We start from the raw sequence: 16297 nt of genomic DNA on the forward strand, positions 1-16297 counted from the left end.
TCGTAGGCTATCAATACTTACAGTAAACGCTGCCATAATGTAAGTACAACGTCAATGTGGGAAAACAATCATTAGCTAGCAGGCTACTTCCTGTCTTCTAATGGCTGACAGATGGACGGAGCTACGACGGGCTGCGAGTATTCGGGCCACATTGAAAAAAAAAAATTAAAAAATCAGAGATTTCCAGAATGAAAGTTGTACATTTGGGAGAATAAAAGTCGCACATTTACGAGAAAATGCCTGTTAGGACCGAGTGTTAAAATAATCAGATTTCGAGAATACAAGTCGTAAATTTATGAGACACTCCAAATATCACGACATCTTTATTATGTGTGGTCTAAATAACCAGAAAGACGAAAGAAAACCATTAAGTGGATATTCTTATCGCTCACTAGCTAACTCTTACTGCACGAGTACAATTTGCTGCATTTCGGTATGCTGGCACATCCAGGGAAACACACTTCACATGCAACTTAAAAAATGACGTGGTGTCGTAGTGTCTGAATGCAACCCATCATTGCTCATAGTAACATGGTTCAGGTGTCATTCCAATGTTGTGCTACTGTTAAACTAGTTTTAGGTCATTAGAATTTCAGATGTGTGCCACATTTTAGCTGGATTGACATTTTCAGTTGATTTGGAGCTGTTAATGCATCCAAATATGCTGCATATATAATCCTGTCATGTCATTTATCTTACTTACAGGGCCTGACTGCTCAGGCTCCTTCCCCACTAGAGAGGTGACATTCCACGTGCCGAGAGCTAGCTTCTGCAGCCCAGGATCGGACCGCCAAGGTTCCCTCCTTCGGCCGCCACCCAGCTCACTCTGCACCCGACGCCTTGGGCCCCTCCCGTGAGTGGTGAGCTCATGGGAGGGCCAGTAAAAGTAAAGACTGATCAATGGTGTTTCCTGCGTGACACGCGGTCAAAGCCGATATAAATGTTAAAAAAACAAATGCAACCCCAACCAGCTGGCATCGATTTAAATGTCAGAAGTCCGATTTTGCTGCTTTGTACAAACGCCAGAGAGAAAATATTTATTAGCATCAATGTCAAAAACAACAATACAAAAACATATTGATAGAAATAAAAGGATGTTTGTGCTATGTCAGCATTATTTCCATGTCATCTTTCAGTCAGATGGCATCCTTCTCAGTGCAGATCATGTCTTCTCTTTTTTATTTTTTAAATGGGGATTTGGGGGTGTGTTTCTCCCGGTAGCAAGCAGCAGCATCCATGGGACACCCACCCTGTCCACCCCCCACCCCACCTCACCTCTGATCTGTGACCCGCGACTCGTCCTCCTCCTCTCTTTAACAGTCCGCCACTTTCAGTGCAGCTCCTCCCCCTCCAGCCTTATGAGTCCATCTCAGGCGAGGGCGCGTTGTACGCGTTCACATTGTTCCCTGAAGTGGTCTTTAAAAAGTGGTCAGTCAGTGCTGAGCGCTAAGGTTGAGAAGCCTCCTGCTTAGCGAGCGGTTGTGCTGCTTCAGGTATTCTATCAGGTCCGCTTGCTTCTCCACCACCTCCTCCAGGCTGGAGATATCTCTGCAACACACGCACACACACGCTTAAATAAATCAGGATTTGGAGTGCATGAGAAAGTGTCAAGGAGAAAGCCAGCTCTCGTTTGACCACAAGGCCATTATTTATGAACAATCCCTACTGGTGATACTTCAAAATGCAGCTGCTGACATCCTGTGGCATTTATAAGGGGATGTGATGCATTTTGGTGCGCTTGGAAGTACTGTGGGAACAGGATCAGCGTCAAATGAACGGGAGCAGAGAAAGCAAACCGTAAGTTAAAGTGAAGCGCATGTTAATCGTATTCTTTGAAAAGTTACATTGAAAGGCACAATTACTATGTGACATGCGGCAATGTTGGCTTTCGTTAAGGTTGGCACGAAAGTCTCTTGCCGTATTCTGTAGCACAGTGGTCACCAACACACACACACACATATATATGTGTGTGTGTTGGTGACCACACACATATATGTATATATATATATACATATGTGTGTGTGTGTGTATTTATTTTGTAGTAAATATAAGTGATGTTATGTCAAGCTTTGTCTTTAAGTACAAAGCTTTGTGTTATTGGTTGCTGGCATCAACATTTCAGCTTTTTCCTCATTGTGTCTTTTGCTCTATTTTTTTTTTTTTTTTTTACCATTTTTGCTGGTTTTTTTTAAACATTTTTTATATATTTTTTTTTGTGGTTCTTCATCAGGGTCAAGCTTGTGGCGTGGGCACTTTGAACAAACTACACCTCGGCTTGTTGGCTCCAAGGTTTTCTTTGGAGGTGTACGTCTATACAGTTATACTTGTGCCTTCATTTTTGGGTAGCCGGCATGGAACCAAGTCGGTGTGAGCGAGCAGTGATGGCAATAAAAGCCAAGTAAAAAGTCCCATGCAGCCTTTAGCACTGTTAGCTGCCCTGTTAACTTCTGTGTAAACAAGCACGGCCCAGACGCTTTTACAGCTGCAATCATGTGTGTGTGTGTTGGGGGGGTGGGAGGTGGAGGGGCATATCTACCTACCTGAAGCCGGTCTCCGTGGGCAGGCTGCTGACACTGAAGTTGTGCGAGTGTTCCTCCTGGCTGACGTCAGGCGTGGCTCGGTCGGCGTTGAAGCGCATGACTATGACTGGTGAAATGAAATGAAACCTTTTCAAATCAGCACACCAACGAGCAGCGAGAGTTGCCTGCACTGCCTAATGACTTTTTACACTTCTCCAAACCTCACCTTCTTCTAAAAACACACACACGGGCTGTTATAACCCACACTTAGTTGTTACGGGCTGCAATATCCTGCACTTAAAGCTCTAATTCTCACGCCCTAAACATACACCTTTACTCAAGGGGGGCAGGGGCGGGCCTAGCGTCAAGGTGTGGAGCGTACTGTGAGCGCAGGAGTCCACGTGTGTCACTCCACAGGCATGGCAATACTACAGTATATCCAATTGACTATGGTCTATTATTATTGGTCATGTAAATACAAGTGATATGTAGGATTGTGGTCACTAGGTGGCAGTAATGACACGATAGCTTACATGACATTACCATAACACTGCATGAAGTCAGCCATGGTATGTCCCACATCACAGACCGGAAAAAAGTTATCCTCCCATTCCGTGTGGAAGTGGTAAGTTTCTGGCTTCTAATAGGAGTGTAAAAGTGACTATGGGGTGTTATTTCATGTCCACAGGGCTCTAATAATGTTAAAAAAATTTATTTAGAAAGTAGTAACTACAGAAATATTTTGTTTGTTAACATTGAATCCTATACTGTGGAAACTCTTAACGCAGTCGAGCCTGGAACCAATTAACTGCTATATACGAGGGACGACTTTACTACAATTTTTGGTATCAATGTAATATCAAGTGAATGCAGGGCCAGTATCACCTATACCGATACTGTTTGTACAGCCCAGTTTTTGACAAAAATATGGCTCCGTTATCGTACAGCCAAACAGTATTCAAACAAAGCATCTGGCCAGCATGCCTCCTGGACGCCCCCCTGGGCACATCCGACTGGTAGGAGGCCTCGGGGAAGACCCAGGACACATTGGGGAGACCATGTCTCCCAACTGGCCTGGGAATGCCGAGGGATCTGCCGGGAGGAGCCGAGGCTGCTGCCCTCACAACCCCATCGCGGAAAAGCGGAAGAAGATGGATGTATTGGGGGATGTTTCAGTTATTGTACAGCCAAACAGTGCCCAAACAAAGTATCCACACGTTGGTGACTCAGTCTCTGAAGAATGGATAGTGCTTCTTTTAGAGTTGGGAGACAATAGACCAGGGGTGTCAAACTCGTGCCATGAAGGGCCGAGACGCTGCAGGTCTTCTTTCCAACCAGCCACTAAAACAGGTGATTTTAATGATCAACACCTCCATCAAATTTGAGGGAAGGAGCTCAATGAAATCACCTGCTGGAGGAACTGGTTGGAGAGAAAACCTGCAGTGTCTCAGCTCTCCATTGACACATGTGCGAAAGACAAATTCATTATGTGTGTTCGGACCTCCTAATAAGCGCTTTACGCTAATGAGGCGTTCAAGTGCACTGTGTATTCCTGAAGAAGAAGTCTGATACACCAGGAAGAACATGGCAAATTATAAGTAGAAAGCAGATAGCGTGCATGTCCATTGGAACAGGAATAACAGTGCCGTGTGCCCTCGCTAAATCATTAGTACTCTGCAGAAAACTAGCTTGTTTCCATATTTGGGATCCTTAGGGCAATGAATCCATCACAAATGGACTGTTCACGTTGTCTTAGAAGACGTTTGTCCTTTCATCCAAGCAAGCTTCATCACACACACCCGTCAGACTGGAACGAGGTATCCTATCTAGTCTGACTAGTGTGTGTCCCACCTGGTCTTTGAGCAGGAACGGATGAAGCCTGTTCAGATGAGAGGCCAAATGTCTTCTAAGACAACCTGAACAGTCACGTTGCAATAGATTCAATGTCCTGAGAATACAACGGCCCGGATGAATGACAGTATTCACAGGCATATTTGGGATGGTTATAGATCAAGTGCAAAGTCGCCTGCGGTGGTGCTCAGTTCTGATAGGTAAACCCTGATGAAGCGCCATCAGCTATTTCAATATTGCAAGACACACAGGACCCAGTACAGCGCTGCATCATGACATTATACTTCAACAATTTATTAGATTGTGCTTTTGGTTTTGTTTCATTCCAGTACTTACGCAACACAGACGTGACACAACGCAGAAACTGACAGAAGGCTAAAAAGTGTGTGTCTCACCCAAACAATAATGGATTGTAGTGTAATGTAGTGTGCTACCTACAGTACATCACTGCTCACCTGCTGTCTGAGGGACGCAGATGAACATGGAAGACTGACTGGGTGGTGTCAGTGGTTATCAGGGGGTACTGGGAAGACTCCAGTGTCATTAGTCAGAGGAAAATGTCCGGGAGATTCTAAAGAGGACAAATCTTTGCTCTGCTCCATGGCAGCACCTCCACACAAAGAAATGCTGCGCATTCCTGCATAATGAAGCCCTCAATGTGTGTAAACACTTGTGTTGTGTGAGAGGGCCCTTTAACACAATAGACTGATCAGGCACCTTTCACTTCGACTATTCCTGCCTGGCAGGAATTACGCACCTCCACTAGTCTTACTACTAAAGACAAGGCTACCAAAGACCAACACTGCTTTTAAAGGAAAGACAACACTCGAGTATGGATACGTCCCATTTAAGGCATGTCCACATGGGAACGCTCCAGAGATTATTTTCTGGAAAAACAATGGTGTCCACACAGTGTTGCATTAGTAAATAGTTGCATCCATACTACAGTACGTGTGGCGCTGTGATGGCGACGGGCCGCTGACGTCATCGTTTTAAAAGAGTAGCAGATTGCTCGTCTATACAGAAACAACGAGCCAGTCTTTTCAGTTTTTCCCACTCTGGAAGCAGTTTTCAAAAAATAGGTTCAGGTCCGCCAGAACGGCGTTTCCGTGTGGATGAGAGGCTGAAAGGATAAAATACTTTGTTGTTTTGACCTGAAAACGCCAATAATTAATGATGCCTTTACTTGTTGTTGGAAGCAGAAATGAGCCGCACCCGTCACATTTACATCCCTCTGAACTGATGACGCTCTTCTCTTCTGAGGCGTAAAATTGGGAGGTCTTGCACCCCTGCCTCGGTACGATCCAGTTCCATCGCGTGTATCTCCACAACTCTGATAGAAACAAATGCTGCTGCCCTAAAGTGGTGCCTGCGGCCCACGATTGGAAGTCTCCGAGATTTCGTCTTGGGTGAGTGATCCAAGATGGAGGCGTAAACAAACCGGACGGTATTTTGGACGCGGAGGAAGCAACGCAAGCCGAGGCAAAATTTGATAAAAAAATATGGGATGTTAACCGAAAAACGTACTAACCGGAGGCGGATGTTAACCAAGGTACCACTGTATTGTTTATTCATGAGATCTGCAGTCATGTTATTGTCAAGTCCAATCTGAAGAAGGCACGATGAGGATGAAGAAACGATGGCGGGATGCTGGGAGGAGGCTGGGGAGGAGCAGTTGAAAAGAGGTGCCACATTTGGCACGTCCTTGTCAGAGTGCTCAGACCAGGATGCTGGCCAGATCTGAGGAACGCCGATGAGCCATGGATGAGTGCACATTTCCAGGTGATAACAATGAGGCTGCAAAAAGGTGCCAACGGTCGGCCCACGCAGCCACCGGCACGAGTTGGTCTGCGACACGCGTTACATTTCAAGGAGGAAGACTGAACTCCACTACTGTGATGATTAGCATAAACCCACTGCTACTACGTCAGTCAAGATTAGAGCACATTTCATTGATGAAATGATTTGTATGTTGGTCATGATTGACATGCTTTAGTTCTCTCTGTTGACGTTTCAAAGTAAAGGCTCTGAAATGGAATCTTTATTGACAACATGTCTGTCTGCTAAGCTAGCAAGTAGAGGCCAAACATGAGTAGTAGCACTACACCACTGACAACGAGGGGCTATCCACACGGAAACAAAGTATTTATGGTTTCAGCCTTTCATCCACACAGAAACGGCGTGGGTGGCCTGGGTGACCCGAAATTGTATTTTTTGAAAATGGTTTCCACACTGGGAAAATCTGAAAACACCGGCTTGTTGTTTTTGTGTAGACAAGCAACGCGCTTCTTTCGGAAAACAGTGACATCGCCGACCCGTCACGAAGTGAGCTTTGATGACAAGCAAGCGTAATATGTGAATATGTGGACAGACACGACGCACTCCACTCGATATTTTCTTGTCTTATTTCCCAAAATGACTCACAGAGGTAATTCCCCCCTTTCATTAGTCTAGACCAGCCTTGGAAAGCGAAATACGTGCATGCGTTCTCTCTTCTTCTATGGTTTAGTGTGTCACGTGGTTCTGTCTGCGTGTCTGTTTACAGCGCCACCCGTAGGTGTGCCTTGTGTATTACATTGTCAACATTGTGTATTACCCTGTCAACTCCTCAACTGCAAACTCCAAGCACAATAAAAAATGTAATGCTACATCTTCATCTGTCAATGCAAGAATTCATTGGCATGCAGAGGTGTGTGTGTGTTTGTGTGTGTGTGTGTGTGCGCGCGCCCTGCAGTGCTTCCAGCGGGTGGTGGCCATGCGGTGCAGTGAGAGATGTAAGACAAGTGAAGCCTTTGAAGGCCAACATGCAGCTTTGATGTGCATGGAGGTCTGGAGAGCAGAGCTTCATGAGTGCATTCATGTTCAAATGAGAGGCACAAACATACAGCACACCTCAAAGACACACACACACACGCACACTTACAATCAAGCACGCACTTCAAAGGGAAGTACAACGAGGCCTTCCTGTATGGTCTTGATGGCTGCAGGCATTCTGACCGCTCACTGGCTCCTTGGACAACTCTGAGGGTCCCCCACCCCCACCCTCGAAGCATCTACGTCACCTTGACCATGCATGTGTGTGTGTCAGCTGATTTGTGCTTTTAGAAGGGTTGTGCAGCGAGGCGTCGCTGGGTTTGCGTCGCGGCTCACTGCACTGATCTGCGCTGGAATGTGGTCAACCACATGGATTGACCCCCTCACTGTAAATGTGGGGACAATGTGTGTGTGTGTGTGTGTGTGTGTGGAGTTGCTGAGGGCTACCCTTTGGCTAGGCTCAGCCCGAATGCCCACCCCCCCGCCTTATCTCCACCTGCTTGGCTCTCGGGTATCTGGGCCACCAATCTGCGCCCCGTGGCGGCCAAACACTCCTTTAATATGGATTTCCTTTCAAGACACAAGTCTTCACTATCAATATCCTCTCATCCTTTCATGCTAATATACGCTTATAAAAGAAAAATAACTTCAGACACTCAGGCTCCGTCCACACCGGAAAGTTGATTTTCTTTTTTGTTTTTTCTGTCCTGGCATTGGCGTACATACTGCACAAGATTAGTACATAGTAGCTGCATCCAGATGGGAAGGATGACTGGGTGAAAAGGATGCAATACACAAGGCACACCTACGTGAGGCGCTGTGAACAGACACGCAGACGCAACCAACGTGACGTCCCGAACCATAGAAGAAGAAAGAAGTCTGTGTGTGAATTAATGTATATAAATGTTCCTCATGCTCATATGACTTGCTTGCAACAATATACTGTAGTATGTGCTTTACACTCACCAAAACGTGCACAACTGTTCTGAGTTTGTTTTTTTCCCATCTTGCATGTGCATTAATCTTTATATACTGTATTTCCCACATGACTTTCTAGCCACTCTATTCATTTATTATTGCACAGATTTGATATTATTTTGCAAATAAGACAGAGTTAATTTTTAGCTGTACATTTTTGGTCTTTTTAATGTGTTGTTTTTAATTTTTTAGCCACTTTGCCACTTTCCCCCAGTACTTTTAAGCTGATTGATTTTTTTAATGATCTTAATTACTGATCATAAGCCTGAATATGAAGATAACACACTGAAAAACAGCATGTGCATATAAAAAAACCTAGTTTTTAGAAATATTTATATCACTAATTAAAACAAGTTGTATGCATTTGTCTGTGTATTTTTGGCCTTTCATTCATCTTAACAGACTCTCCCACAGTAGTATTTTAATTTATAAATATATATTGTTTTTAAATTGTAGATTTGACAATGTATTGATTTGTCTTATAATTTTTTTTTACTTTTTTTAAATAACAATTTTTTGCTAAAAGTATGGCTAAATATGAGATCGTTTGTCCTCCAATGCCTGATAAACAGCACGTATCTCCAAATGTACTTTTTATAAATATTTTAATAAAAAAAAAAAAACATTTGTGGCTTTTTATAGTACAATGAATATGTTAAAAGTGTGTATTTTGTATTGTTTGCAGTATATTCGTTTCATTCTGGATTAGGCGGCAAGCTTCTACTAACTACTTGTTTTTGTACGTAAGCATTGAGATGAGTGAATGAAAGAATTATGGGTAAAACAAAACAAAACTGTGTTAAGCTGTGATAGAAGGGACGTGAACAGTGAAAGATGGGGGTCATTTACATTTAGCTGAGGTGTTCTTCTTTGGCTTCCGGGAGGCGGAGAAGGGCACAAAGGCGGGGAGCGTCATCACTGAGCTTGGAACGGCATTGCATTGCGTTGCGTTGTGTTGCGTCGTGCACCCAAAGTGAAAAATCAGCAGATCAGCCGAGGGAGCGAGTGAATAAGAGGTTGGGAAGATGGAGCTGAATGCCTGATTGTCATGCTGTCCACTTTGAAAAGGGCAGGGTGGCCATTGTCATGTGAATGTGTCCTCAGTGTTAGGGGGTTGTGTGTGTGTGTGTGTGTGTGTGTGTGTGTGCACTACTGCTGCTCATCTTACATGTGCGCTGGTACCATGCTGGTAAAGCCCATGGTGATGATGGGAGGACACGAGCTTGTTGTGCGTATGCACTTTGCATTAGGCTAGTGCAGGGGTTGGCAACCTTTACTTTGAAAAGAGACACTTTGCTCTGTCTTATAATAAAGAAAAATAGTCTGAAGCGACAAACGTAACACAAGAGTTAGTCTTTTTAAATTTGACCTGTTACAACAGCAGAATACAACAAACACAAGTGCAGTTTGTGAGGCCTTTTTGAGTCCTTCACGTATTCATTTGTGTAAAATTTAAATAAACCGCAACCTACTTCAATATAATAATAATTTAAAAAAAACATACCTTAACTGAGATCTATCAGTGTGGAAAAGGTTATAAAGCCATTTCTAAAGCTTTGGGACTCCAGTCAACCACAGTGAGAGCCATTATCCACAAATGGCCAAAACATGGAACAGTGGTGAACCTTCCCAGGAGTGGCCGGCCAACCAAAATGACCCCAAGAGCGCAGTGACAACCGGTCCCGAGAGGTCACAAAAGACCCCACAACAACATCCAAACAAGTGCAGGCCTCACTTGTCTCAGTTAAGGTCAGTGTTCATGACTCCACCATAAGAAAGACACTGGGCAAAAACGGCCTGCATGGCAGAGTTCCAAGACCAAAACTACTGCTGAACAAAAACAACATGGGGATTGCACGCGCAAGAAGCTGCCTGCAGGTAAAGGCAAGGGTTATAGACATGGATGGGAAGCATATTATAATTGACAAATGATCAATTTTTTTACATTTGATGTTTAAGTTTCACTTCGAACTCCAACACATAAAATAAGTAAAATAATATATAAAAAATAATTTCATGAATAAATACCCTTTTTTCCCCCTCTTTCTGTCATGAAGGAAAGGAGCCACAAAAAGGAGGCTGTGGGTTGCCTACCCCTGGGCTAGCGCTTCGGTGTTGATTTGGTAGCTTAGGTCTTTGGAGGTTTGCAATGTGCTGAATCAATAAGATTCATCCAAACATCACGTGACGCAAATAAAGACAGAAAGGAACTGAAGCATGTGGTGTAAAGGATATGACAATAAAGCGAGTCAAACGCCTCTGATGGCTGTGCAAATTCAGGAAGAGACGCAATTTCTCAATTGGACGCACATGATGAACAGTCGCCCTGCCTTTTGTTGAGTTTTTTTTGCTGTGCTAACAGATGAAATACTCCACCACCCCGTGCCTTTGTGCAAAATTAAAAACAAAAGGTGTTGCACTTGACGGCGCTCCGCCCATTGTTATATCTGCAACAGTTACATGGTACTTACCAGGCAGAGGGAACAGATCAAATATTTGAATAATGAGGGTAAAACAGGGATACAATCCCCTTCCGGGTGGGGTAATTGTAATAAGTGTTTTGCACTTCTCGGCCACTGTACGATACAGAGCATACGTTTTAATAGGCTTCTGCCTCGGAGGCTGTATCTGTAAGTAATGTGCAGCTATACCAATGTTGTACCTCTGCTATTTTTAAGAGAATAGTTTTAAAATATAAGCAAATTAGATGTGGGCCACCACCCTGCATAGAGGTTTCATTGCAGTTATGGCAAAGTGAATCTGTATGCGTTAAAAACATTGCAAGGCGCTTTTTTGGTTGCGAGGGTGATGAAGTCAGCAATAAAAAAAAATTGTAAAAAAGTTGACCTGTGTAATAGAGGAGGCAGGGCAAGGCCACCAAAAGCTCCAAGGCCAGAATGCTGAGCAGCATGTAGGCGTGCACAGTGGGTGACAGTCTCGCAGCCATGACAACCAACAGCATCACATTGCCTGCAGACACACAAAAAAAACACACTCCAGTATCGCCATCTAGTGGACATCATGACACAATGCAGTTGAGACCTGCGGAGTGGACGGTGAGAGGCAGGTGCTTGAGTCCCTGCGTCTGTCTGTAGAACCTCAGGTAGCCTCTGCACCGGGCCCGACTGTGATGGTGCTGCACGCACCAGGTGAACAAGAGCACCAGCAGCCACAGGCCCACCTTGCCAAAGACTACCACGCTGTCGCCCTGCACCGGACCCAAAACACTGGTGCAAACATCTTCCCGGCCCAACTTCAGCACACACAGCGCCGCCACACACACAGACAGCACCACAAACACAACCTGCAAGACACAACTGCATTTCAAAAAACACTTTCGCCAAATAGAAAATCATCTGTTCCAGAGTCAAACTGTCATTATGTTTCAAGGGTGTGGGTCCTACGTGCAACAGAGAGAGCAGGGCGGCGTGCCAGGCCGTCGGTACGGTGTGAAACTCTCTCCTGATGGCGGAGTGGAGGGCGTCGGCCGAAATGAGAGGTCCGTCCACCATGGACTCCTCGTCGCTGCGCGTCATGTCCACTGAGGATCCTGCCTGCTTGTAAGACACAAACAGCCATTGAACAATGTTCCAGTCTGTGTTGGAACATCTCTATGTAGAGTTTGCATGTTTTCATGTTAGCTTCATTGGAGATTCTTAATTGTCCAGAAGGTGTGAATAGCTCTTTGCATATAACGTACAGTGTGTGTCTTGTAACCACACTTACCTGTCGTTAACACTTCTGGCATAGTTTAACCCAAATCTTATTGTAGTGAATCTGATGTCTGATATTGCTACCTCATGATGTGCTATCTTAGACTAAAGTGTCACGTCACACGTGACTGCCATTCAAACTAGCATAAATGAGTCCTGTTATAACAACTTACATGGACATGCCTATACACAAACCAGGCTTTTTTATATATATATATATATATATATATATATATATATATATATATATATACATACATATACACACACACACACAACACAATCTACAGCACACTAGCTAAGTTCCTGGCTAATAATACACAGCTGCAAACATACAGCTAAACATCGACGTGGCGACTGTTTGATATGATCGAATGACGGGTACATACAGTATTAAAAGTTCCTTTTGATTCCATTTTGTTGTAAAATAATCGATGTCTTCAAAGCAGAAGTGACATTTTACAAACAGCATTTAGCAGGTGAAAGGCTAGCTGCTAACTACAGCAGACTGGACGTACAGAGCGTGACAAGATCACATGACCAAAAGGCGGAAGCAACAAACTTAGATAGCGTTGAATGCTTCTTCTTCTTCTTCTTTTAGTTTAATGGCGGGTTGCAACCATGACTTTTAAAAGGTGCATACCGCCACCTACTGTACCAGAGTATGTAACATGGGCCATATACAGTATCTTACTTTATGCTAACTTAGATAATGAGGATACTACTTATACTACTACTAATAATAATCCTAATAATAATACCTATAATAAAATATTCTAATACTTATCTATATTCTATTATATAATCCTGTGTACTTCAAATATTCTATCACTGCCCTCTGTATATCTCTTACCCCCTCCCCACCTGTTCCCAAGATACCCTCAATGCTCCATTCCCTTCCTATCTTCTTAATTCTTTTCCTTAACGTTACACGTTCTTCCCTATATCTCTTGCAGTGTAGTAATATGTGTTCTACGTTCTCTATACTTTTGCACTCCATACATACTTTTGATTTACATTTCCTTATCAAAAACATGGTGTCATTGAACCCGGTGTGATTGAGCCTCATCCTAGTTAACACTATTTCCTCTTTTCTGTTTTTTCTCTTCACCCCTTGTGCACTGATAGATTTTTGTACTTTATAATACTTTCTCCCGCTACTCCCCTCATCCCACCTATTTTGCCATTTCTCCATCATTTGTTTTTTGATTATTGCCTTTACTTCGTCTTTACCAGCAGGTATATTTATTGATGTATTTCTAATAATAAATCCTCTCGACTTGATTCCATATTTTTAATACTATATAATGCTGCCAGAGAGTCCACACAACATAGCACTCTATCTGCTTTGATTTCCTCTATCCATTGCAAGCCTATAATAATTGCCATCATTTCTGCTGTATAAACCGAGAACTGGTCAGGTAATCTTTTAATGATGCTATAATTCATTGTTGGTACATAGATTCCAATCCCCACCTTCCCTCCTTCACTTTTTCATCCATCTGTATACATATCTAAGTAACCATAATATTTGTTTTTAATATATTGACTTGCCTTATGTCCTTTTTCACTATCTTTCCATTTATTTTTTAAACTCTGTTATATATATATCTACTTCAGGTTTAGGAAATAGCCAGATAGGAATATTGCTTATGGGTGTAGAATTATTAATATGTATATTTTTTATGTTACATTTATCTATTTTATCTTTAATTACCGACCCAAAGCTATTACTTTTAGTTGTATTATACTCCCAACATTCCTCTATCACATTCTTGGCCAGATGTCCATGCCTACATCCTTTAAGTCTACTCCAGTATGTCAACATAAGTTGATCTCTTCTCAGGTCATACGCTACTTCTCCTAACTCCACCTGCATTGCTTTCATTGGTGTTGATGTGATTGCACCTGTACATATCCTAAATGCTTTGTGAATATTTCTTTCTATTTTCATTAAATGTGTTTTAGCTGCAGCTCCATGTACAAAACTTCCATAATCTATATTTGTTCTCATCAAAGCTCTATATATATATATATATACAGTATATTAGTGACTGTTTATCTGCTCCCCACTCCTTACCTGTAACAGCTCTCATTAAGTTTATTATCCTCTTACATTTCTCTTCTACCTTTTCCACATGGGTCTTCCATGTGCCTTTCTGATCTAGCCACATACCAAGATATTTAAAATGATCTACTTTTATCATGTTTTGTCCATATAGCATCAGGTTCTAAATTTTTATGCCTTTTTTCCTGGTAATCGTCATGTAACATGTTTTATTGGGTGATAGCTTAAATCCCCAGTCATATGACCATTGTTCTATCTTCTTTATTGCTTCCTTCATTTTACTTGTCACATTTATAGAATCTCGTCCCCTTGCCCAAATCACTCCATCATCTGCATATAGGGCCGACCCAATCCTTCTATCCAGATTCATGAATATATCATTTATCATTATGTTAAACAAAACTGGACTAATTACACTCCCCTGTGGAATACCATTTGCTATACTGTATTCTTCTGACATCTCTGATCCTACTTTAACTTTGAATTTTCTGTCTGATTTGAAATCAAGGACCCAGTTATAGAACCTACCTCTAATTCCCATCCTATTCATCTTAATCAATAAACCCTCCCGCCACATGGAATCATAAGCCTTTTCAATATCAAAGAATACAATATTCATCAACTCTTTCATTTTAAAGGTTTTCTCTATTTCATGACTTACTCTCACTACAGCATCCATTGTTGATCGTCCTTTTCTAAACCCACACTGATAAGTTGTAAGTAACTCTCGACTTTCAAGGAAATAGTTAAGTCTTCTGACTAGAACTTTCTCCATCCATTTGCATAGATGTGATGTGAGAGCAATAGGTCGATAATTCACAGGATGTTTATTAAATGGGTTTATTCAATGGTAAAATTAATGCACTTTTCCATTGCTTTGGTATTTTCCCTTCTTCCCATATTTTGTTAAATAAATATAATATTTTTCCCAACATATTTTCTGGTAAGTTGTGGAACATAATATAACTCAACTGGTCTTCTCCTGTTGCAGTATCTTTACTTTTATTTAATACTATTAGCAATTCATTTATATTAATTTCAACATCCATCACACTCTCCTCACTATCCTGTCTTAGTAACACATCCCTATTTTGTTTAAACATCCTCTCCTTCCCTCGTCTATGATTTTCATCCAGATCGTCTCCACTATGCACCCCAGCAAACTTTTTCCCCAACACATTTGCTTTTTCTTCATCAGTCACATACATTGTTCCATTGCCTTCTAATGCAGGTATTTTAGCAGACACCTTTTTCCCACTCATCTTCTTCAACATTGACCATACGTCTCCTATCTTGATTTCCCTTCCTATGGCAGAGCAATAATCCCTCCATGCGTTTTGTTTACTGTTTTTAATTACTCTTCGGGCTGTAGCTTTTTTCCTCTGATAATTTATTACATTTTCTTGGCTGAGGTTCTTCCTTAACCTTCTTAATGCGCAATTTCTTTCTTTTTCAGCTGTTGTGCACTTTTCATTCCACCATGGAACCATTTTCCTTTCCCCTCCAATTGACTTATTATCTTATTTGTGATCTTAACTGTGCATTCCTCTATGCCACCTTCCATTGATATTGAATTTGCTGCTTTGCTACATTCCTCCATGAATTTTCCCCAATCCGCTTTTGAAAAGCACCACTTTTTATGTCTGTGTCTTTCTTTGATATCTACTTCTGCGTTTATTGTACAACTAATCGGAAAATGATCACTTCCTATACTTGTGTTTTCATGTACATTCCATTCACAGGAACTTGCCAAGCTATGTGAGACCAGAGTTAAGTCAATGCATGACATTCTATTTGAGCGTATATCTATTCTTGTTCCATTTCCCTTGTTTAAGCATACTAACTGTCTGATATCCATGAGTTCTTCTACTACTATTCCATTATGATCTGTTTGCTTACTTCCCCATAAACTATTATGTGCATTAAAGTCCCCACACCAGATCTCTCTACCGCCATGCCTCCTTATTATCTTCTCCATTGTTTCAACATCTAATAGTTTACAGGGGTTATATATATTAATAATGATTATATTTCTATTTGCTTGATGTATTTCAATAATCACACATTCTATTTAATTTAATGTTGTTATTCTATTATATATTATTCCATCCCTCACAAATGTTGCACACCCTCCCCCTTGGTTTTCTTTTCCATCGACTCGCACTGATTCATAACCATTCAACACATAATCCAGCTGTGGTCTAAGCCACGTTTCTTGCACACATATAATATCAGGTCTTTTCCTACTTTCTCTTATATATTTCTTAAGTTCTTGTCCATTTGCTATTAAACTTCTTGCATTCCATTGTAGGATGTGGAGTACCATTGTGAATTTAATTACCGTTCTGAGGTCC

At 42.0% G+C, this 16297-nt stretch overlaps 1 protein-coding gene across 2 annotated transcripts; it reads right to left on the bottom strand.

The window, feature by feature from the left end:
* Nucleotides 1-1022: 1022 nt before the first annotated feature.
* tmem192 (transmembrane protein 192) lies at nucleotides 1023-12413 on the bottom strand. Of its 2 annotated transcripts, XM_054780090.1 has the most exons (6): nucleotides 12265-12413; nucleotides 11567-11716; nucleotides 11205-11466; nucleotides 11010-11132; nucleotides 2541-2646; nucleotides 1023-1548 (listed from the first exon to the last, which is right to left on the bottom strand). In XM_054780090.1, exons 1-6 carry the CDS (start codon nucleotides 12289-12291, stop codon nucleotides 1434-1436), a joined length of 783 nt encoding a protein of 260 aa, XP_054636065.1. In that variant the 5' UTR covers nucleotides 12292-12413; the 3' UTR covers nucleotides 1023-1433. The 2 variants fall into 2 exon arrangements, with proteins under 2 accessions (XP_054636065.1, XP_054636064.1); XM_054780089.1 differs by lacking the exon at nucleotides 1023-1548 and having other exon boundaries at nucleotides 2638-11132.
* Nucleotides 12414-16297: the final 3884 nt, after the last annotated feature.

This window comes from Dunckerocampus dactyliophorus, chromosome 6, assembly GCF_027744805.1.
Source record: "Dunckerocampus dactyliophorus isolate RoL2022-P2 chromosome 6, RoL_Ddac_1.1, whole genome shotgun sequence".
NCBI lineage: Eukaryota > Metazoa > Chordata > Actinopteri > Syngnathiformes > Syngnathidae > Dunckerocampus > Dunckerocampus dactyliophorus.

Bases quoted from the DNA above. Each gene is read 5' to 3' on its own strand.
- tmem192 (XM_054780089.1), bottom strand. From the start codon at position 12,291: ATGGAATCAAAAGGAACTTTTAATACT. The intron at 11,717-12,264 runs GTATGTACCCGT...TCTTACAAGCAG, and splicing joins CAAAAGGAACTTTTAATACT to GCAGGATCCTCAGTGGACAT. The intron at 11,133-11,204 runs GTCTCAACTGCA...GTGTGTCTGCAG, and splicing joins TCTCACCGTCCACTCCGCAG to GCAATGTGATGCTGTTGGTT.